This window comes from Macrotis lagotis, chromosome 1 (assembly GCF_037893015.1).
Source record: "Macrotis lagotis isolate mMagLag1 chromosome 1, bilby.v1.9.chrom.fasta, whole genome shotgun sequence".
In the NCBI taxonomy this organism is placed as follows: Eukaryota; Metazoa; Chordata; class Mammalia; order Peramelemorphia; family Peramelidae; genus Macrotis; species Macrotis lagotis.
Window position 1 is genome coordinate 735,092,275 of NC_133658.1, and position 23,926 is coordinate 735,116,200.

At 36.2% G+C, this 23,926-nt stretch overlaps 1 protein-coding gene across 5 annotated transcripts in view; it reads left to right on the forward strand.

The window, feature by feature from the left end:
• ATP8A2 (ATPase phospholipid transporting 8A2) overlaps positions 1–23,926 on the forward strand; it is an 865,734-nt gene that overhangs the window by 680,822 nt on the left and 160,986 nt on the right. For all 5 annotated transcript variants that reach the window (XM_074216189.1, XM_074216185.1, XM_074216187.1 and 2 more), the window contains one exon: positions 5,898–6,005. In XM_074216189.1, coding sequence (XP_074072290.1) covers positions 5,898–6,005 — 108 coding nt within the window. The remainder of the gene's footprint in view (positions 1–5,897; positions 6,006–23,926) is intronic.

The following is a 23,926-nucleotide window of genomic DNA, read 5'->3' on the forward strand; positions in this document are numbered from 1 at the left end:
TCCATACTATCCAACACCATTATGTCATATATGCTGTTATTTCTCATTGAGAATCAGGGGAGGTTGAGTAACAAATAAAACTTCTATTTTACATTTTCATGTTGCATGTTGATCTAGATCACAGCTTATTTCCCATTTAAAGTTTTCCAGTTGTTCAATTTGCATGCCTAGCATTTGAAATAGACTTCATTTAACATTCCATTAACTGAAATCTATATTAAATAAAATAATGAAATTTAACATGGCATCATTCTATGCCAAGGTACACTGAATATTGTGAGGGAAAAATCAGGTTTTACAAGCTTGTCACCTATGAACAGTTAGATTATATAGCTTGCCACATACTCTTTCCCTGAGGCAATTAATAATGTACCAAGAGTACTGACTGATTTGTGGCCTCACTGCTTGGGGAATAATATGAATGTGTGTATTCCAAAAGCAACTAATAAAGTTGATATCTTCATATCTTCACATTTATTTGACTATATTCATTTCTTTTACTTTTTTCCCCCCTTCTTTATTTCCCATTTCCATTTCATTTCCTAAGTTTGATATAGTCTTCAGATATGTGGTTGCTTGTCTTTTATCCATATCCTGTGCGATAACATATTAGGCTCAATACTTCAAGTAATATTTCAGTAAAGAGAATGGATAGAAAAAGAAATTATTGAATATAAAGACTTTCCATACTACAGAGTTCCTGAAAAGGTTGAATTCTCAGATCCAGAAAGAAATTGTTATATTTTAATTTGTAGGCTTCTCAATTATTTGAGGATGGATCTTGTGATTTCATTGATATAGAAAAAATTGCACTCAACCCTGGAGGGGTTAAGTCTCTTGCTCAGAATCACACAGCTGATGATGTTTGTTCTTAGTTCTTGAAGAAGATCATAACATCAGGGAGGTGATACTATGACAAGCACATAAATTGGAGTTGATTGAGGGAGAGCTGTGCTAAGTCACCAGCCTCTCTTTATCCTCCAGAGCCATCTGGGTCCAGTGGCCAGATATGAATCAGGATGACTGGAGATGGATCTGGAAGCGAGGTAATAAGGGTTAAGTGACCTGCCCAAGGTCGCACAACTAGTAAGTGTCAACTGTCTAAGGTGATATTTGAACTCAAATCCTTCTGACTCTAGGACTGGTTCTCTATCCACTGCACCATCTAGTGTCAGGGGTGGCAGTAGAGCTTGGGACTTTAATTGGGATGACTTTCTGTCCACAGTATCATGATATATAAATATACTATATTGTTTTATCAAAGGAATTGTGAGCCCAAGCTAGGAATATTAACTAACATACTGAATGAGAGACAGTGCATGATTATGAACAAGCTAGAGTATCAGAGTGCATTTAAAATTAAATTTGATAGGGATAAAGGTAAATTTAGTTTTATACAAGAAATTCACTTCATGAGGATACAAAGGAGTCATGCCTACATAGCAGTTATCTAAAGAAAAAAAAAAGATCTGGTAGCTAGTCCAGTGTTTCACTACCCTAGGCATATTGGCAATATGATCAAGTCACCAAATGTTAAGAATATTCTGAAAAAAAAAAAAAAAGAAAAAATTTAAAAAAAAAGAATATTCTGGAGATGAGTTATTGATAAACTGGATAACTTATTGATTGGTAAGTTTTGTTAGATTCTGTGTAATGATAATATTATTATAATAAAATAAAAAATCATAAATTAAATTAAAAATTTTAAGGAGGATTTTGTCAGCCTCAAGAAGGCAGTGAAGATTATAAAGGGCCTCAAATTTATATGTATAGCATTCAGTTAAGGAACTAAGGTTATTTATTGGAGAAAACTCTGCAGAGAGGGGATGGAATATAATAGCTGTCTTCAACTGTTTAAAGGACTGCTGATGTGAAAGATGGATAAGATTTGTTCTTCCAAGGACAGGACTTAGGAGAAAAAGACAGAAATTAAAAAGGTTAAACTTGGGCTTCCCATGAACAGAACTGCTAAAAAATTAGAACCATCCAAGAGGAGAATGAGTTATCTCAGAAGAGGTAAAATCTCTGTTCATTGAGAACCCCATTTTGGACACATAGAGGGACTTCTTTGGAATTGATTGGACTAGTCTCTAACACAAGGATTCTATGAATCTATTTGGGAACATTCATGTATAGATTGCAGTTTTCCAGCTCCTAGCAGATACAGGGCCAGATACAGGGATTAACATAGGACCAAGACAACCAAGAGAAAATATAGATTCTAGCCCTTCCCAATACCTTCTCCTATCCTGTGAATGTCCTCATCCACCTTGCAGGATCTGGGGAATCAGGGAATTCCAGTGCTTCTCTTTATCTGGTGAAGGATGAAAGTCATGATAATTAGGTAGCCAAAAGAATCCCATTCCTGACAGTGGGCATACGCTGGAGATCTGCTGCATTTGTGATTGTTGGATAGCTTTAAATTCTCCCAGGATTATGAACATATGATAATAATTATAATTATCCCCCTTTGGTTAAAAACATTACTCACTAATCCAGGTAAAGATCAATTTCAGTTTTTCAGTTTCTAAGTTGTCCCTAACTATCTTTTCTGCTTCCCATTTATGAAAAAGATATGTTTATATTCTCAAGTCACCCTGATAATTAGGAAGACTCTTCTCCTCCATCCTTTACTATATGTATATGAGAGCATGTTTTCATGGGAAGGGCAGTTGAGTTGTCCATATGTCAGATCTCTCCGTGTCCACCATTTGGACAGCCTTTGCCCAAGGTGCAGTGCCAGTCTGTCCTGCTGGCCTAGAACTGCAAAGTACCTATTATTTCAGCTGTAAGAGTCAGCAAGTGAAGACCCTCACCTTATTTTAAAAGTATTAAGTTCACAGTTTTTGGCTGATGCTCATCTCCATCATCAGGTAGATTAGTTACATGGAGCCCATCCCCAGGAGACCAAGACTCTCAGCTCAGTAGATCTAAATATGGAAAGTCAGCTTGAGGAGGAACAGGGATTTTTTTTTGAAAAGTGGTCTATTAAACCCCCCCCCCACCATATGCCTCACATCAAAACACCCACAAGTAGTTTTGACTACTTTTGTAGTAACAGATTGTCTTCTCTCTCCTGTTTTTGCATTTTTTTGCAGAGATTCTTTGCATTTTTGCAGACATCATTCTGTTCTCTCCTTGTCACTAGTCTGTCTGAGCACTTCACAGTCCATCCTCCTCACACTTACAAAAGGACACTATTTCTAAAGCATAGTCTGACCATGTTACTTCCCTGATCAGCAAACCCATGGGCTCCCTAATTTCCTCTAGGATCATATACAAACATCTCTGGCTTTTAGAACCCTTCAAAGCCTAGCCTCAGCCTGCTTTTCTAACCCTTCCTATGCTCCTAGGTCCAACTAGTCAACAATCATTTATTAAACAACTACTATATGCTAAGGGCTACTCTAAGAGTAAATGGCCACACACACACACACCCTCAAGAAACTTATAAGAGACTATTTATAAATAAATAGGAATATACGAGACATTGAGTCAAAGAAAGGTAGCCTAAGAGTCAAAGGCTCATCTAGCTGAGGAGTCTCCTGGCCTTTTTATCTTTAGTGTGTGAGGCTCCATCTCCAGCCTCTGTGTTCTATCCTGGCTGCCCACATCTGGAATGCACTCCCTTCTCTCCTCATCCTCTTAGGATACCTCTTAGAAACCAAGGCTTCTTTCAGACCTAAGCTTAAGTGCCCCTTCCACTTAAGACTTCTTGTGATCCTTGCCTCAGTTCTTAAAGTGGCTCCCCCAAAATTAACTCACATTTCTTTTTCATATATGTCATTTATACTAACTTATGTATATGTTACCTCCTCTGAGAGAATGCAAGCTTCTGGAGAGAAGGATCTTAACTGTCTTTGTATTCCCAGAATTGGGCATGGTGCCTGGTATATTATGGGCACTTGTTGATAGAGTGCTTAATTTTAGGCATGATCTTATGTAATCAGGTGCAACTATTAAAATCACAGTGCAGCTAGGAGATGCAGAGGATAAAATGTCAGCCCTAGAGTTATGAGGACCTGAGTTCAAATTTGACCTCGGTTGCTTACTATATTTTCTCCTGCTTGGCTTGGTCCCATTAATCCCTGTATCTGGCCCTACATTTTGGAAGGAGCTGGAAAACTGTAATCCATACATGAATGTTCCTAAATATATTCATAGAATCCTTGCGATAGAGACTAGTCCAATCAGTTCCGAAGAAGTCCCTCTATGTGTCCAAACCCTGTTTGCCTCAGTTTCCTTATCTGTATAATGAGCTGGTGGAAAAAGAAATGGCAAAAACCACTATAATCTCTTTTTTCGAGAAAACCCCAAATGGGAAAAGATTGGCTAGAACTGAAATGACTGAACATCAACAAAAATTAAAATAACATTTTTTATAGTACTTGAGAGTTTTTAAAGTACTTTCCTCATAACCTCATAATATATATATATGTATATGTATATATATATATATATATAAAACCCTGTTATATATAGGTATTAAAAACTGTATAGTCTGTATTTTAACAAATAAGTAGACTAAGGTTCATAGCAAGAAATGACTTGGCTATTGTTTTATTTACCTAGTGAGTATCAGAGCTGTGATTCCAAACCCATCACTGACCCCAAATCTAACACTTTTTCCATCCTTAAATGTATAGACTGAACTAATGTTTAGCTAATTGAATTATTCATATGAATGCTTTACCCCTTTTTTTCCACCTGGTATTATAAAGAAAACTTTAGAGCTCTCTCCTACTCAGAAAAGACTCAAGCTCAAATCCCAACTTTTATTTGTACCATATGACCTGGGATAAGTGAATAAAACCTTCTAAGCCTCAGTTTTCTGATTTGTAAAATAAAGAGAATAATTGGGGTGCTACTTCATTCATCGGCTTATGATGGAAAGTACTTTATGAATTTTAGAGCCGCATTATTATTTAGTATCAGTACTAAAAACAAAGTTAATATTTTTCTCTGAGAAATATAGTAAAATATCTTTCTAGAAAAAATTTCTTCCTTCATCTAGTGATAATCTAAAGTTAATTTCTACCAGATATTCTTCTTTCCTATCTTGGTAGTTGCTGACGCAAAATTATCCTAAAACCTGAGGACTATTCTGGTCATAAACTTCCACTTAGTACTTAATGAGAAAAAGGAAATTTTATAAATGTTGGATTTCATTGGTTGTGGAATCCAGAAATTCATTTTACAATACTCTCAAGCAGGCAGGAGCTGTTGTTAGTCATATCTTTCAAAACTGACTCTGAATGGCCCCATTTGGGGTTTTCTTGGCAAAGATAAAGAGATGGTTTACCATCTTTCTCTCCAGCTCATTTTACAGATGAATTGAGAGTCTGAGGTCAAATTTGAACTCAAATCTTCCTGACTACAGGGCAAGAATTCTGTCCATTACTAGGTGTTTAGACAAGAACAAAAATGCATAATTATGCTCCAAATTGAATAATCAATCCCTGAATATTGATATATGCAAGCCTGTGTTCATTTTCCTGGCCTTCTTAGAAGTATCCTGGTACAGTGAAGAAAGTGCAGGATTTAAAATCAGACTAGTTTTCATATCCCCACTCTGACATTTAATAGCTTAGGTAACTAGAAACAAGTCACTTAACATCACAACATCTCAATCTCCTGAGCTGTAAAATGGGGGTGGATAGTCCTTGCAGTGCCATCCTGGAAATATGGTTGTGAGAAAGGTGTAATATGTGCAGGATCATCATCATTTCTACTTTTGTCACCTATCACTTGAAACCATAACTAAAATGGCTTGAGAATGGAAAGTTATACAGAAGCAGGGCCAAGATCTTCAAGAACTTTACTTGAAGGGAGAGGAATACCAGAGTTGAGAGAGTAGTGATTGACATTTTTTTTCTTTATTGTATTTTCTTCTCTAGTTTAGTCACCTGGCTGTTTGGGGAAGCATAGCGCTCTGGCTAGTATTTTTTGGAGTCTACTCAACCTTCTGGCCCGTCATCCCCCTTGCTCCAGACATGACTGGACAGGTTAGTGCTTCCTCCTGGTGGGTAAACATGCTTTCCAGAGTGTGCTCTTTGTTACTTACTATCTTTGACAGCCATTACAACTATTGCTACTTGCCTCCATCAAGAGAAAAGCAAAGGCCAAGAAGCAAAATATCCCTCAGAATTTGTCTGGGCCAATTGAATGATATGTGAAGTCTTTGATATTTATAATAAAAACATATCCACTCACCTGAAAAGGAAACTTCCTCAGCTCTCACATTTGCCACATAGCTAAGGTTCTGAACCATGGGAGCTAAGGTTCATCATAATTGCATAAAAGCATTCTGAAGTCTGGAGTGGCTTTCTGAATCATGAAGAAGAGAATAAATATGAACTGCTTACTGGATTTATTTGTTTGAAATTTGACAATATGGCTTCTATATCAGGGCTAAAAGCCAGAACATTAACCAGAATTCTTATCCCACATCATTGTGGAATGGGGTATTTGTGATATAAAATTTCCAACTAGTTTAAAAATTACATATTTTGCACCTAGTGAATGGATTTTTAAGACCTTCTCTTACAAACATATTTGAGACTTCTGATAACTTTTCCCTGTCTGCCTGAGCATCCTTGGCACTGAAGTCCTAGAATGATGATAATGAAAAGCAGTCCCTGAGACTGCCCTGGTCCAAACTGACATTCCTGGAGCTGCTCCAAGGAATGTTGGCCAAGTATCAATCATGGCATGACAACTCTGAGGAACAGGACTGTTGTATTTACTTCCTGTGAATGACTGATTTTTTTTCAGAATATAGCAGTTTTATACTTAAGAATTTTCTGACATCCTCTCGATCATAGAATATTTTATCTTTCTGGATATAAGAATGAAGCTGAAACTTGCCTGTAGCACTAGGATTCGCTTCCTTTGGAAAATATCTTTGCCTTGTAAAATTAAATGAGAAAACAAGAGATCAAAATGCATTTCAGGTTTTTAACCAAACCCTAAGGATCAAAGAAATAGCTTAGTATTTAAAAACATCACACTTACTGATAAAGACATTGGGTTAAATAGTGAAAAGAACTTTCCTAGCAAGTGTACTTTGTAAAATGGAATATATCAAATATACTTAAATTATTATATTTTGATAAAATGCAATTTGATTTAAAAAGGAGGGGAGGAAATCATATATGACAATATCAGCCACTCTATAAGGCATTGATGCTTCCTGTATTTGTTTTATATGTCAACCCTCTGATTTTAATGCTATTTAGTCTAATTTATATGTGTGTGTGTGTGTATATATATATATATACATATATATATATATATATATTTGTATACGTGTTAGATATATAACTCTATGTAAAATTTTCTGAGCTTTTGAATGAAACAATTGGTGGGGCTGCAATCAATTGCCATGACAACTTTCTAACCTAGTGAGACTGACAGGTGACAAGGAGGAATTGACTGAGACAAAAGCCACTCCCTTTGTAAGGACATCACAGTGTCTTGCCTATGGATTTTCACACTAAGTAATAATGCACATTTGTACATACAGTTACTGACTCTAATTTATATGTCTATAAATTGAGTTGAAATTTGATTGACTCTTGCCCACCCTGAAAGACTTCAGAGGATGGACTTATATTAAAAAGCTAAATAGGATGAATTTATTTTTTAATTAGAATGGGGTTAGGATGCAAGCCAGTGCATTGCTTTGTGACTAATATCTGTTCTGATGTATAGGACCCACAGTTCCCAAAGCAAAGAAAATTAAGTGTTAAATAGAATTTCATTTTTGCTTGCAAATTGTCTCAAAAATGTTTTTCTACTTAGCCCATGTTATTTTACCATTTTCTGTTTCCCTGATCTGATTGATGTCTTGAAATGTGACATTAATATCTAGCTGTGAGTAAAACAATACTATGGAGTTAGGCTCATGAAGTACACAGGCTTTACCCTGAGTGATTGAATGAGATCATTAATGGAGTCACATGCTCATGTAGTCATGTTCCCATATTGGAATTCTGCTGTCTGGGGCATTGAAGAGCTGTTCATCATTTTCATTCCTTCACTAGAGGAGAGCTCTTGGGAAAGGGGTATCATACTGCAGTGTCTCTTTCTAGTTAGAGAGTTGTTTTGAATAATACCCTCCTGTCTTGATGCCATCCAGTCTTTAGACTCATTGATTTGCCACTTCTTTGGCAAGTGTAAAAAGGTGATGATTTTTTTTTAAAAAATAATTTTGGTCTCCTTTTGAAAATACTGAAAGACCACTCAGTGGAGGATGTGTATGAAACTGGCTTTAGGTTTCAGGAAGGCTTTCTTTAGACACAAGAGGAATTAAATGCTGTCATAACACTGGCCAGTGGTCAAGTAAACTGCAGCTGGGTTTGGCTCTAGTTAATAAAGTGAATTAACTCTCTCTTACACCTAAGACAAGTCTTAGACTTTGTGCAGGCCACTTTTTGTCTATGTGGTTCTAGATAATTGAAAAATACTTAGGAGGATACTGGTAAATAAAGGGTTTTTTTAAATTTGGTTTTCATTCTTAACCATGTTTTCAGGCATTTTAATGAATGGATTCAAGTCCTCAGAGTATGTGTCAAACTGATTCCATTCTTTAGTGCTAGCCATTATCTTACAGTGACCAAAATTTCTTGCCAGTGTTGACAGTGTTTTAGGACACCCAGAAGATATGATTCTCTCCAGTTATCATATTCCTTCATTGTATCTTTTTTTTAAGGTTTTTGCAAGGCAGTGGGTTAAGTGGCTTGCCCAAGGTCACACAGCTAGGTAATTATTAAGTGTCTGAGGCAAGATCTGAACTCAGGTCCTCCTGCCTCCAGGGCTAGTGCTCTATCCACTGCACCACCTAACTGCCCTCATTGTAACTTTCAGATGGGAATCCTTTAAAAATTTATGATACCTCTGATGAAGTTTATGAAACCATTTTGACTAATTGTTTATCTTGTAACATATCTGGAGGCTTTCTCACAGTGGTGGGGGGGATAAAAGTGTTGAGGGCAAAAGGAAGGAACAAGAGTCAAATCAAGTGTGTCTTGATTATCAGAGTCTTTCTGTTTCCTAAAGAACATGAAAACACAATAAAATCAGCCAGGAAGTCCCAGGGGAAAATTTTTATATATCAAAAATGTTATCTCTTTCTCTGCTTGAAACTTAAAATATTTGTTCATCTATTCAACAAACATTTGTTGATAACTATGGCAAAGGCATTGAAGAAAAATGAAGTTATCAGACCTCAAGAATGTTTTCATCTAATAAAGGGAATAAGAATTTCATGATAATTATAATGCAAAATAGACTATAAAGAATATGTAAAAGAAGTACAGCATATTAGTTGGATTTGAAAGGGAGAAATCATTTTTGTCCTAGCATGAGTCCAGAGGAATGCAAAGGGAGAGAGTGAATAAGGAAAGACTTCATAGAAAAGTGAATATTTGATCTGGGACTTTAAGGTTGAGTTGAGTTTTAGCAATTGAAAATGAGAGATGGGAATGGTAAACTTCCAAAGACCCAGGACAGCTGAGAATCTTTGACAATAGTCAGAGATAGAACTGGCTCCCCACATCTGAAATCAACTAGAAAGGTCAGGTAAATTTTGCCACAAAGAATCAAACTTTTCCTAGCAATTTTATGACCACTGTATCTGTGAGTCAACAAACATATAAGCTTTTAGAATCCTCCCCCAACTTTAGGAAAAATAAAGATTGGCTTTAATAATTGATATTTTTAAAGAAATTAATGCAGAAGTAAAAAGGTGAGATTTTGGTATGATTACAGATAAAGGAAATGTGATTTAAAAAAACAATTGACTCTGAAATCAGGGGATTTGTATTCAAATCTCACTGGTGTTGATTACTACCAGATTTACTCATCTGCAAAATGAAAATGTTAGACAAATGGCCTCCAAAGTCCTTTTTAGCTCTAAACCTATATATGATCCTTTGATCATAAACTTAGATCAAAAAACTACCTTATAGTTATTTTCACATCTATTCCACTGCCTGAGATCTTTAACAATTTTAAAATTTTTGGTTTATAGTGTAAGAGATTAATTAGGTTGTATTTTTAAGCCCCTAGAGTAGGCACTTAATAAATGCATCATCCTTTCTTGAAAAGAAACACTGCCATGACTTTTTGTAGTTTTCAAAGCAGTCTCAAAACTTTTTCTGCCATTCTATTGTATGTGAACCACTTATCTTCTGATGATCTCTGTTTCAGTTAGTGCTTGGTGTTATTATAGCAGAAGATGGTATATTTAAATTCTTCATTAATGGACTATATAACCAACCAGCCAGAGAAAATGAGATGCATTCAGGTAATGCTAGTAAATCCCTTAAGGGAGCTATACTTTCTAAATAGGTAATTATACCAAACAGCATCAACACTGTATGCTATAGAAAAATCTTTTTTTTACCAGTTCTCTTGTTTTTCCTATAAAGTCTTCTTCATTGCTAGTTTAAAAAGAATCAGGGATAAAATAAAACACTTAGACTTTCAAAGGCTAAAAACTATTAACTTCCTCTTCAGAGTCAAGCTCCTATCTCCAACCAGTCCCTAGTTCATGACAGTTGTTTGTGTAAAATACAGGATAAAATTTACTTAGAATTTAAATTCACGGATGTGAAAACACAGTGTGGGTCTCTGAGCTTTTAAGAATGAGCAAGGAAACATTTTGGTCAATTTTATTACTGTTGATCTATTCTGTTGACATGGAAATCTTAGCATTTTCCCTTGCTGCCAGGACAGAACTCTCGGCACTGTCTTGAACCCTTTCATGGGGGTTATGACTTTCACTCTTAGCCAGTTGGAACTCCAGTTGGAACTTTGAACTGTTATCAGACAACAAGCCCAATTGCTTTCAACAGAAATGCCATAGATATGCCATAGAGAGCAGTGAACTCGTGCTCCCATGATTCACACTGACAGTTCTGAATTCTGAAAGAGTAAGGACCATAACATTGTTTTTAAATTTTTATTTTTATTTATTTTATTAAATATTTCCCAATTACATATAAAAACAATTTTAACATTCAATTTTTTATTTTGAGTTGTAAATGCTTTCCTTCCTTTCTATTCCTCCCTACTCTTTGAGAAAGGCAAGCAATATGATTTAGATTATACATGTGTAGGAATGTAAAATATATTTCTGTATTAGACAAAGTGCAAAATAAAACAAAAAAAGAAAGTTTAAAGAGTCTGTTTCAATCTGCTCAAAGTTTGTTGGTTCTTTCTCTGGAGGTGGTACGAATTTATCATCACAGGCCCTTTAATAATTATCCTAGGTCATTGTCTAGATCAGAGTGTAATTCTTTCACAATTGATCATCCACACAATATGGCTATTTCTGTTTCCAGTATTCTCCTGGTTTTTCACTTTTCATAAATTCATAGTTTTCTCAGGTTTTTCTGAAACTACCCTGTTTGTCATTTCTTTTAGTACAACACTATTACATCACAATCATATATCACAACTTGTTCAGGCTTTCTCTATTTGTTGGGAATTCCCTTGATTTCTAATTCTTTGCCACTACAAAAAGAATTGCTATAAATATTTTTGTACAAATAATTCCTTTTTTCCTTTTTTCTTGAATTTTTGAAATAGAGACCTAATAATGATATTATTAGATATGCACAGTTTTGTAACCTTAAGGGTATCATTCCAAATTGTTCTCCAGATTAGCTTGATTAGTTGATAACTCTACTAATAGTGTATTAGTGCCTCAATTTTTCTACATCCCCTTTAACATTTGTCATTTTCCTTTTCTATCATGTTAATCAATCTTATAATATCTTATAATTTTCATTTTCTCTAATCAATAGTGATTTAGAGCAATTTTATATGACTATTATTAAAGCTTTAATTTCTTCATCTGAAAACTATCTGGTCATATCATTGGACCATTTATCAATTGAGGAATGGCTCATATTTTTATGTATTTGACTCAGTTCCCTGTATATTAGAAAAATGAGGTATTCATCAGAAAAATTAACTGTAAATTTTTTCATTTACTGTCTTCTAATTTTGCATAAAATTTTTGTTAATTCATGTAATCAAAATTACTTATTTTACTTCCCATGATCCTTTCCAGCTCTTGTTTGGTCATAAATTCTTCCCTTAGGACCATAATATTGTAAACAGTTTTAATGCCTACAGAGTATTAATAGCTGCTGGCAAATATTCCACAGTTTTAAATGTATTCATCAACACTTTCTTGCATGACAAACAGAAGGGGTCCTTAAAAGTTTCCTCTGCAAGTCCCTTTTGTACATAATCTGAGTTGCTAGCTTGTGATCAAACATATAAATACAAGTCTATATAAGCTGAGATATAGTTTGTAAAGAGATATCTCACTTTGGCAAGGTCATATTTAGAATATAAGAACAGGGGTGGAGCCAAGATAGTGGCATGAAGGCAGGAATTCCCAGAAACTCATTCCCAAAAAAACTGCAAAAGCTATCAAATTATGACTGTAGCCAAAATGTAGAGGGGCAGAACCCACAGAAGGACTGAGTGATACAATTTCCCAGTCCAAGACAACTTAGAAGTTCTGCAATAAAGGTCTATTTCACTGGGACCAGGGTCTGGAAAGAGCTGCAGCCATGGCACAGCACTGCCAGGCCAGGTATCTGGATCTGTGGAAGAGGGGGCAGTCTTCAGACCTCTTGGTCCAGGGATCACCAGGGACAGATGGAAGGGGGATGAGAGAACTCTGCCACACCAGAGTGAGTACAGAGTGGATCACTGGACTCAGAGCAGCCCTGTGGTGAGAACCTGCAACAGGAATCAGTGGAGCCACCCAGTACTTCCAGAGCTCTCAACCCACAGATGGTAAGGGAGCTGGGGGAGACTGCAGAGGTCTCTCTACTCCCCCTGGGACATAACTCTGCTGTTTGCCCACACTCAGATCCAGGTTGCAGTTTGGGCTCCCATACTACCATAGTCGAGCAGGGACCCTCCTCAGAGCTCCAGGGCAGAGGGGAGGGCCTGTGGTCATCCACATACCAGAGCACAGGCAGGAGAGAAGTCAGAGCCTCTCATAAGAACTTAGAGGAATTAAGATCCCTGTGGATTGTCCAAAACCCCTCAAAGTCTTGGAAGTGTGGTAAATCAGGCTGAGGAAATGAGCAAGAAACAAAAAAAGAAGAATATGACCAAAATGGAAAAAAGTAGCACAAAAGGCAAATGAGAAGAAGAATTTCTTAAAAGGCAGAATTGACCAGCAGGAAAAGGAGATAAAAAAGTTCTCTGAAGAAAATAAGTCCATCAAATGCAGAATGAAATTAAAGGAAGCCAATGACTTTGTAAGAAATCAGGAAGAAATAAAACTATATCGCCCCAAAATTAAAAGAAAATGTGGAATATCTCATTGGAAAAACAACTGACCTCAAAAACAGGAGAGATAATTTAAAAATTATTGGGATACCTGAAAGTCACTACCAGGAAGAGAGCCTAGGCTTCATTTTTCAAGAAATAATGCAGCAAAATTGCCCTGAGATACTAGAAGCAGAGGAAAAAGTAGAAATTAAGGGAATTCACCAATCACCTCCTGAAAGAGATCCCAAAAGGAAAAACTTTCAGGAATATTGTAGCCAAATTCCAAAACTCCCAAGTCAAAGTGAAAATACTAAAAGCTTCCAGAAACAAGCAATTTAGCTACCATGGCTCTATAGTCAGAATTACACATGATCTGGCAGTATCTACATTAAGGGTTCATAGGGCTTGGAATATGATATTCAGGAAGGTAAAGGATCTTGGTTTACAACTCGGAATTAACTACCCAGAAAAACTGAACATCCTCTTCCAGGGAAAAATATGGACTTCCAGTGAAACAGAGGATTTTCAAACTTTCTTGTTTAAACATTCAGAGCTGAACAGAAACTTTGATCTCCAAGTACAGAACTCAGGGAAACCATAGAAAGGGAGGACAAGAAGGACTAACTATGAGGAATTTAATGATATTAAACTGTTTGTATTCATGTATGGAAAAAAGATACTGATAACTCATATGAACTTTCTCATTCATAAGAGAAGTTAGAAGAAGCGTATTTAGACAAGGCACAAGAAGGAGCTGAAAATAATGGTATAATATAGTAACAAGATGGAATCAATGGGTGATTAAGGAAAGTACTGGGAGAAGGGAAAGGAGAGAAAGTAGGGGCTAAGATATTTCACATAGCAGTCAAGATAAAGCTTTTGCAATGGAGTGGAATGAGGGAAGGTGAGGGGGGATGAGTGAGTCTTCATTCTTATCAGAAATGGCTCAGAGAGGAAATTACATACACACCCAATAGGGTATATATAGAAATCTATCTTACCCTAGGAAAAAAATGAGAGGAAAGGGATGGGATAAGGGGAAATTGGGGGGGAATAGGTGATAGAAGGGAGTGGGAGAAGGTACTCGGATAGAACACACTCCTGAGCAGGGACAGGATGAAAGGATAGAGAGAATAGAATAAATGAGAGTGGGATGGAATAGCATGGAGGAAAACACAGCTAGTTATAGCAATAGTGGGGAAAATATTGAAGCAGCTTCTCTGGTGGACTTATGATAAAGAAAGCAACTCATCCCAGAGAAGAACTTTTAGAATCTGAACACAGACTGCAGTATACTTTTTTTTTTCTCTCTCTCTCTCACTATTCTTGAGGTTTCTCTTCTTTCTGGGGGGGGGGGGTTATGTTTACTCCCACAACAAGATTATTGTAATAATAAAAAATAAATAAACCAAAAAAAATAGAATATAAGAACAGTAAGCACTAACATGTATTGGCACTCTAAAGTTTCCAAAGCACAAACACAGAGATAATTCATGTTTTAGATATAGGGATTGAACTCCTCCACATTTTCATTGTTCATAAGACCTTAGGAGCAAGACTTTTAGAGTTGAAAGGGACCTCAGTAGTCATTTCACTGCAGATTCTGTGTGCAAACATATTTTCTTTTTTTTTCTTTTTTTTTAGGTTGTTTTTTTTTTTGCAAGGCAAATGGGGTTAAGTGGCTTGCCCAAGGCCACACAGCTAGGTAATTATTAAGTGTCTGAGACCTGATTTGAACCCAGGTACTCCTGACTCCAGGGCCAGTGCTTTATCTACTGCACCACCTAGCCACCCCTATGCAGACATATTTTCATGTGCTTCCTCTGTTATCAATAAAGAATGGACCAGTGAAATTCATCCTCTGTGTGAATAATCAAATTGTTAGACATTTTTAAAGCTAAAAAATGGAAGGTTACTTCTGTTTTTCACAAACCTGTCTGGTGCTGGGGTGGGCCAAAAGGATATCTATGTGAAAAATAATCAGTAAGAAATAATTATGCACTTAAATTCAGTACTTTAAAATTTTTTTCTAACAAATAAACAATTTTTCTTATTTCCTTGGTAATAAGTAACCTTTATTTTTGTTGTTTGGGGTGATACTTTTACTCTAAACCCCCATTGTCTTGTGCACACTTGCAGAGACACAGAGTTGAGATTGTTACCAGTCCAAAAGGATTAGAGTTGCCCATGGTCCAGGGACTACAGCCAAGTCTTTTGCCTGATGATACAGTAGTACTTTCTGCCAAACAATCAGAGTAAATTACATCTCTTTCCCCCATTATTGCCTTTAGGTACAAAGTGAATAGACTTTAAATAACTTTCTTCCCACATTTTTGTTTAGCATACTTCACCCTCCTCCCCGCCCCATCTCCTCATTTGATTAACTTGATTTCAACAAGGGGAAGACTGACTAATATAGGATACTTGACTATAAAGGACTTTCTCTTATAGAGATGTTTACTATTGTAACTTCCACATATAGTATGAATGTATAAACATAACCAGAGCATATATACATATATATGTATATATGGATGTATTCATACCATAGCAGTAAAATTTATACATATATACAGGTATATGTGGGGACATTGTATTGCTATAGTAGTGGGATTATAGTTCTATCACAACCTAGTTGCTGGAATCAGGAAGACCTCAGTTCAGATCTAACTTCAGATACTTACTATTTGTGTACATTAGAGAAATCATTTAATCTTTGCCACAGTTTCCTCAACTGTAAATTATATAGTATAATAATACCTACTTTCCAAGGTTGTTAAGAGGATCAAAAGAAATCATTGTGAAGCACTTCACATAGTAACTGTCCCATTTTAGGTAAATAATTGCTTATTTCCTTTCTTCCTTCTGCTGGGGAGATAATATACAAAGAATATAAATCCTAGGCATCTGACAAGAAAGTTTACTGCATTTTAAAATAGACATATCTTTAATTGTTCATAAAACCTTAGGAGCAAGACTTTCGGAGTTGAAAGGGACCTCAGTAATCATCAAATTCACTCTCCTGCCATTACCCCTTTTTGACAAGTAAAGAATATAAAAGTTCACATAGGTCATAAAGTGGTAAAGCAACAATATCAATCCAGGTCCTTTCCTAATTCAGTGTTCTTTCTACTGCATTGTGTTGCCTCTCTTTCATTTCTCCCAAGACCTTGTCTTCTTCAGACAGGAATGCCCATTTAAAATTCAGACCTCACCCCCACACCATTCCTATCCTCCTACATGTTTTATCTCTTTGCCAGGTTTAGGTTTTTCCCTAGTGTCTTTCATAGTTATTTCCTGGGAGGGCACAGAGGAGCCCCAGCATACTTGTGGGTGAATGAGGGGTCCTAGCATCCTTTGCTGAAAGGAAAAGGCAATATTTCCATTGGCATAGTTGTAATCCTATTCTTTAAAGGTAGTATGAATGAAAAGGTTATTTTCTATGAGGTTCAAATCTTGTCCCTGCCACTTAGCCTAAGTTTCTATCTATCTAAATATCAATCACACTTTAAATAAGGAAAGGACAGAAAAAATAGTATGGAAAAGAATTTACTTAAAAACATCTCAACTCACTAGACCAGTCCAATTCCAATCTTTAGAGAAGTCCATTTAATCTGGTAAGAGATAGTGTTGGGTCAAAGATTCAGAATTGTGTATGTCCAAATCTGCCTTCCAGAGATCCCTAGCTGGAATAATAGCTCCAGATTCAGTTTGTATCAATTAAATCCCTGCTGTTTATCAAGCATTGCCTATACCCCATTCACAAAGAAAAAGGGAAAGCACAGTTCTTACCTTTGAGCACACAGTCTAACTGAAGGGGATACTATGTGAAATCAAGCAGAGGTTTTTATTAAGTAACTTATGAAGAAATGTGAAGCAGTATATTATAAGCCAAGGTCATTCACCTGATTTGCTCAGTTTCTTGGGACTACAATGAATTGAATTAACCCTGATTAGACCAATCCTTCTATTGGACAAGTCTCGATCTAAATCCTCACTGTCAGGCCTTCTGGGCCTTAACAAACTGGCCATTAGCATGGCTGAAAGGTAAAAATAAATCAGATGAGCTTTTTTCAATGTAAAACTATCAGGAAGGAAAAGAGAAAGATAAGTGTCATGTGTCCATCTGCCAACCATAATTGTATGCCTCTCAGCCTTTCTCTGTTTCTGACTGATCTTAATTAGGTGAATGTCCCTGAACTATAGCAAAGTGACTGATGGTAAAGGAGCTACAGTCAAACTTTGTTCTAAGAGCAACACTTTTGAGAAGAATTTATCCATAATGACCAACCACCCTTATGTCAAGCAGATTTCAAATTATTATTCTTTTCTCTGACTTAGTGTGTCATGGAAAATCTTAGCATTTCTTTAGCTTTCTACTAGCCCTTCTCCTGGACCTCATAGTCCTCAATTTAGGTGTAGTACGTTTGTTTTTAAATTATTACTGTTTGACCTCTCATTTCAAAAATTCATCATACTAATTAACCAGATTTATTGCCTTCATTATGGGTTAAAAATCTGATCACTTGCATATTAGGTTGTGGGATTGGCACTTATATGTTCATTCTGAAGTTAGTAAAGGAAATCCGTCTGCAAATTGATGTTCACAGGACTTGCTGATTTTGTTTGTTTTACTTATTTATGCCCACTCAGTGCAGAGTATGCTTGATGTGGCTTTGGAACCTTTCCATTCTCACAGTGTATAAAAATGTATGCCTATGTTCAAATGGTGCTCCACACTTTACTTCTCTGACATCTGCCAAGTGAATGACATCATTGTGTTTGTGGCAGCCGAAGCCCTTCACTATGATGCAAATAATTACAATAGACATTCATGGAGTTCTTTTAAGGTTTGCACGTAATCTGCACATCTCTGTTTGATCCTCACAACTCTGTGAGGTGGCTGCTGTAAGTATTCTTGTCCCTATTTTAAAATGAAGGAAAGCTCACATTAGAGAAACTACATAGCCATGACTCACCCAGCTACTTCCAGAGTAGGGTTTGAATTTGAGAACTCTCCCAATGTGAAGACCATACTCTTTCTACTATATCACTCTGCCTCTAAATTAAACCATATTTCTTCCAACCTGGACAAAAATACTGCCCAATGTTAGTTCTCCCATCTTCAAAGGGATGTGGAGAAGTTGGAGATGCTCCAGAGAAGAGCTCCAGAAATAATCAAGTCACCACGATGGTGGCAAGAACCCTGTTCTGAGAGTCAGGAGACATGGGGTTCTAAGCTCTGCCACGGACTAACTTGTGATGTTAGGCATTTTAACCTCCTTTTGGGGGTCCCAGAGCCCTCATCTGTGAAATAATCAAGTTGGACTTGAACTCTCAGATCCTATCCAACTAGACAGTACCGACTTTGGAAAAAATATCCTATAAGAACAGAATAACAATCAGACACATGTAAAGAGAGCAATGTAGTACAATGAAAATAATACCATATTTAAAGTCAGAGGACATGGGTAAGGAAACATGATATTCAATAAAATTTAATTCAGTAACCATTTATTAAACACCTACTATTGGCTAGTCACTGTGCATAAGAGCTGTTAGTTCTGGGTTCACAGTCTCTACATTAAAATCTCACATTAAACCCTAGTATCTGTATGTCTCTGAACAAATCACCTATTATTCTTCCTTGGTTTCATTTTCATCTTTGGCAAAATGAGAAGTTGAACTAAATGCTCTATGGGGCTCTTCTATGATCTTTGTGATCATAAGCAATGATTTCTATGATCTCTGGTTAAAATTTATTACCTCTGTGACCCTAGGTAAATCACTTAACTTTACTTAGCCCTCAGTTTCCTCATCTTATAATGATGAGATGACCACTAAGATTCCTATCCAGTTCTTAAATCTATGATTCTATCATTCTCAGCTATTGTAGTGATGTAAGGGTCTCAAAATCATAGAATCATGTGATTATATCATCTGAAAGGACCTTCAGAGGTCATCAAGTTTATTGATGAAACTGAGACCTAGAGAGGCCAAGCAATCCAGGGTCATACAGCTAGCCAAGGACAGAGCAAGAGAAGAATGACTGCTGAGAGTTCATGCTAGGAGCATAAAGGGGAGAAGGGAAGGGGATGTGTTGACAGGTCACCTACTATCCAGTGCAGTTGGTTCTACAGAGTAGATTAGGGCTTTTTAGTAGCTTGGGTAGTATCCTATATGTTTCTTTCTGAATTTTAGAGGGAAGGGGATTAAGGAGATTGCTAATATTTGACATACTTTGGAAAAAATGTGATTTCATTGATATAGTATAGTATTCTATTCACTGCTACAAATTAATCTCTATCTCCCACCTCAGGCATTTTTGTCCTGTTGGGATAGAAATAAGAACTGGACTTGTTATCTCATTAATATAAGGATCTTCTAGATGAGGAGACTTTCCCTACTAGTGAAGGTTTATACCTTCCTTGCTGCTTATTGCCTTTGAGAGTTGCCTAGTACACAAGGATTAGATGATATGCCCAGGTTCACACAGCCAAAATGTATCACTGTCTCAGTCTAGCTCTACTTTCTCAACCTCCTTTCTTAATTTATGATTCTTGCACATATTTTTCCATAGTTTGCCTAAAATTCTCCCCAGAATATCCTCACCAATATTCTGGAAACCATTCTGTTGCTTTTCTATGGGAAGAACCAGAATATTAATAAAGTCACCCATTTATTTTCTTTCATTCTAGCTAGATGATCAGCCCACTTACTTTTCTGGTCTTGCTTAAAGACTTAAAAGAATCAGTGATTTCATCAGTGTGGTATTTTCACCACCAATACAGATTACAGTATCTATATATAATAAGAGCTGATTTCCTAGTTTGCTGTGACCAAAAAAACTGTATCCATTGCAGCTAACCATTTAGTAATGAATTTCTCTTGAACCTAAGGAGGCCAATCCAACAATGAAACTCAACTGCTAGAACTATATAGGCCTTCCTTCATAGCATGGTAGGACCCACACATGCTCATGTTCTGATGGACAAATTACCTAACCTCCCTGGGTCTCACTTTCCTCATTAGGGAAATGGAAGTTTGGACTAAGTTTGGCATAAAAGGCTTTTCTATGATTTCTTGGATCTCAAAAGGTGATCTCTGTGATCACTAGTTCACATCTGCTACTTACTACCTCTGTGATCTTAGGCAAATCACCTAGTCTCTCCAGGTCTCAGTTTCCTGAGTAAAATTTAGCAAATTGTTGGGATGACCACCAATACAATCCAGCTTTGTGTTTTTGAGAATTTAAAATCACCTTCATAACACAATAAGGTATAAAAGTATGTGGATTTTATAAATTTATAAATAATGGAGGATATTAGTCATGGGAATATTCTTTCTTTAATACAATGTCATCCATGTCATTGGGAGCACCTTGCATACTGCCTATATCCAGAATTTGCCTTTATTGCCCTTTGAATATGTGTAATTTCTATTCTTCTGTTCTTAGTGTTTCAGGTATTCGCAGTTGTATGGCATCCTGGGTAGAATATTAATGTTAAAAATGTGAGCCTTTGTAATAACAAGCAATTTAAGATAATTGAAAATACTGTGTAGTGGATAGAGCACTGGCCCTGGAGTCAGGAGGACCTGAGTTCAAATCTGGCTTCAGACACCTAATAATTATGTAGCTATGTGATCTTGGGTAAATCACTTAACCCCATTGCCTTGCCAAAAAAAAGAAAAGAAAAGAAAAGACTGTGTAGTTTCCAAAATTCAATCACCCCAATCTTTTTTTTTGTTTTTTTGTTTTTTGCAAGGCAGTTGGGGTTAAATGACTTGCCCAAGGTCACACAGCTAGATAATTATTAAGTGTCTGAGGTCGGATTTGAACTCAGGTCCTCCTGACTCCAGGACTGGTGCTCTATCCACTGCACCACCTAGCTGCCCACCCCAATCTTTTCTTTTGGCAACTGCATTATAACAAAAGTGATCATTCACTTAAATATGGCTTGTAGATATACTCAGGGACACATGGCCAAATATACATTCATCTTTCTCCATGACTCAGTCTTCCCAAACTTTTCTAGGACCGATTTAATTTGGTATAATGACAGAGGAAGATTACAAGTCTACTTTATGGCAAATGACACAACCATGTTTGCATCGTTCTATTCCTTCTCTTTGTGCGCTAGCTGGAAGTGACTGAACTAATGAAAAAATTTGGAGGATGAATAACTCCTCTGAAAATATTTTTAAGACTGAAATTGCCTGTATTCTATATATGTGTTTGAATGTGGTGGTTTTCAAACATAGAGCTCTCACAAATCCAGTCATATAAACCATAAAAATAGGGCAACTCCCTTTTGTCCTAATATTTCTCTTGAAACTTTTATACTATATTTTAGACATTTATACATTAAATAAATAACATGGAAATGGCATTACTGACCACTAGAACCTAAGCTTAGAAAGCATTTTTTCTAATGATGGTTTTGCTGACCAAGGAGATGATATACCAAATGGAACATAGGTGTTACTGGGGGGGGGGGGGGGGGGGAGGGAGGGAGGGGGGGGGGAGAGAGAGACAGAGAGAGAGAGAGAGAGAGAGAGAGAACACTAATTATTGAAGCTTTAAAAAAATGAACTTTAGAGCTATATCTAGAAAGAAGAAAGAAACAAATAATTTCTTATAGTCTGGTTTTCTTTCTAAGACTATTTTAATGCTTTTTATTTACTTGCATCTTTTTTCTTTTATGTTTAGTCTCAAGTGTATAGAATAGGTAGGTTGACCTGTGTCTTGAGCTCCTTATTCTTTGAAACACATTATTCCCTTCCCTAGGTAAGTGCAAATTAGTCTTGTGTTATTTGAATTATCCTTCCTTTATATTTTAAATTCTTTCCCCTAGTCACTTGCAGAATTGGTTGTTTATCAGTAGAATTTTAAATTTAACCATTATGTACTTTAGAGCTTGTAGCAAAGAATTGTTTTCATTGTTGTTGTTGTTGTTGCTCTTTTTTCTGGAAGTAATTTGTGGATTCTTTTGATTGGTGCTTTATCTTCTCTGTTCAGAAATTCTCTTATTTCTTGTGTTATGTTCATGTTTTTTAACTTGTATTCTTCAGAGAGCCCCATAATATTTAAGTTGTCTCTACACATCCCATTTTTTTAGAACAATATATTTTGCTTTATGGTGGTTATGATTTCTTTCAATGTCATTGCTTTTTGCTTCTCTTCTTTAGTATTGTTCTTTGTTCATATGTATTTGCATTTGCAATCAGTTGTCCTCTTTTCTTTCTTTACAGAGGCTTACCATTATGAATTCAAGTTTTGTTTTGGTTTGGTTTGCTTTTTTTACCAATTGTTTGCTTTTTAGGCCATAAATTCTGTCTTCACAATCTTTATTTCCCTTTTAAATCATTCAGTAAGATCCTGTGGTTCTGTGTTCTCTTGGTAATTCACGAGATATTCTACTTCATCAAGTACTGACTCACTTTCCTTTGTCTTACAATTCTTATTCATATATGTCTGAACTCTAATTTCCCTAATCTGCAGGCCTGTTTTCCTTATGTAATTAATGTCTTCACTGTTTGTTCATCTGCTTATGTTCAAGATCTTGAGTTGAGTATTTTTCTTTCTGAGATCTTTGGTTGTTTTAGACTTTTAAATTTTTTTCTGTTGCTTACTTTCTAGCTCCCTCTCTTTTGGCAGTTTTCCAGGAACTAGATCTCAAAGCTATCCCAGCCTACTCTCATACTTGCAATTCATGGTTCACCAATATAGATCTCTGCCACAAGAGACATCCGCCATAAGAGACTTCTGCCACAAAACTTCTGGGCTGAACATTCAACTCCTTCCCTTAGGCATAATGGGATACCACATAGTCCCTACACATACATACTCATGGCATAACTCAGTTCCCTGTTTCTCAGTTTTCTGACTGAGCTTGGAGGTGGCACAGAGCATTTTTATTCCTTGCTGCTATAATACTCTTCAATTGTTATCATAGCCTGAGGAAATCCCTGTCTTTTGGATCTCTACTTCAATCCTCAGGTCCACAACACTAGAAGGAGAGGTGTGGGAAGGGTTATAGAATTGAATTCTGTTCCAAATTCATGGTCCAGATTATAGGGCTGCTGAGATCAGTGGAGATATTAAATGAGCATGTTAGGTTGGGATTAGTCTTCTCTGCTATTAGTTCCTTAAGTCTTTATCATTCTCAGATTTGTTGAGTCTTTTATCCTGTTTGGATACTAGAATCCTAGACTATGGGAGGTAGCTAAAATTGCTTTATCTGTATTGCATAATCCATGTTTTGAGAAGTCATGAAGGTTGAGAAGGGAAAAAGTTTAGTTCTCATCTTATTATTCATATGATATCTTATATAAATCAAAAAGAAGAAAATAATTCAATTAGACAGAAGTGAACCTAGAAGGAAAAGAACTTAATATTCTTAGCATCATATTCTAAACAGTTGTCCTAAGCCAAAAGTAAAGTTAGGAGTAAAATTCAAGCATGTACTTCTTCATGAAAGCTATCATTTATGATTTATGATGATTTTATTTCCTAAACAGGTCAATCTTTTCACCTGTTCCTCCATGTATATATCTACTTTACATGTGTATGTGTATATAAATATATATATGCATGTGTATATATATATGTATATTT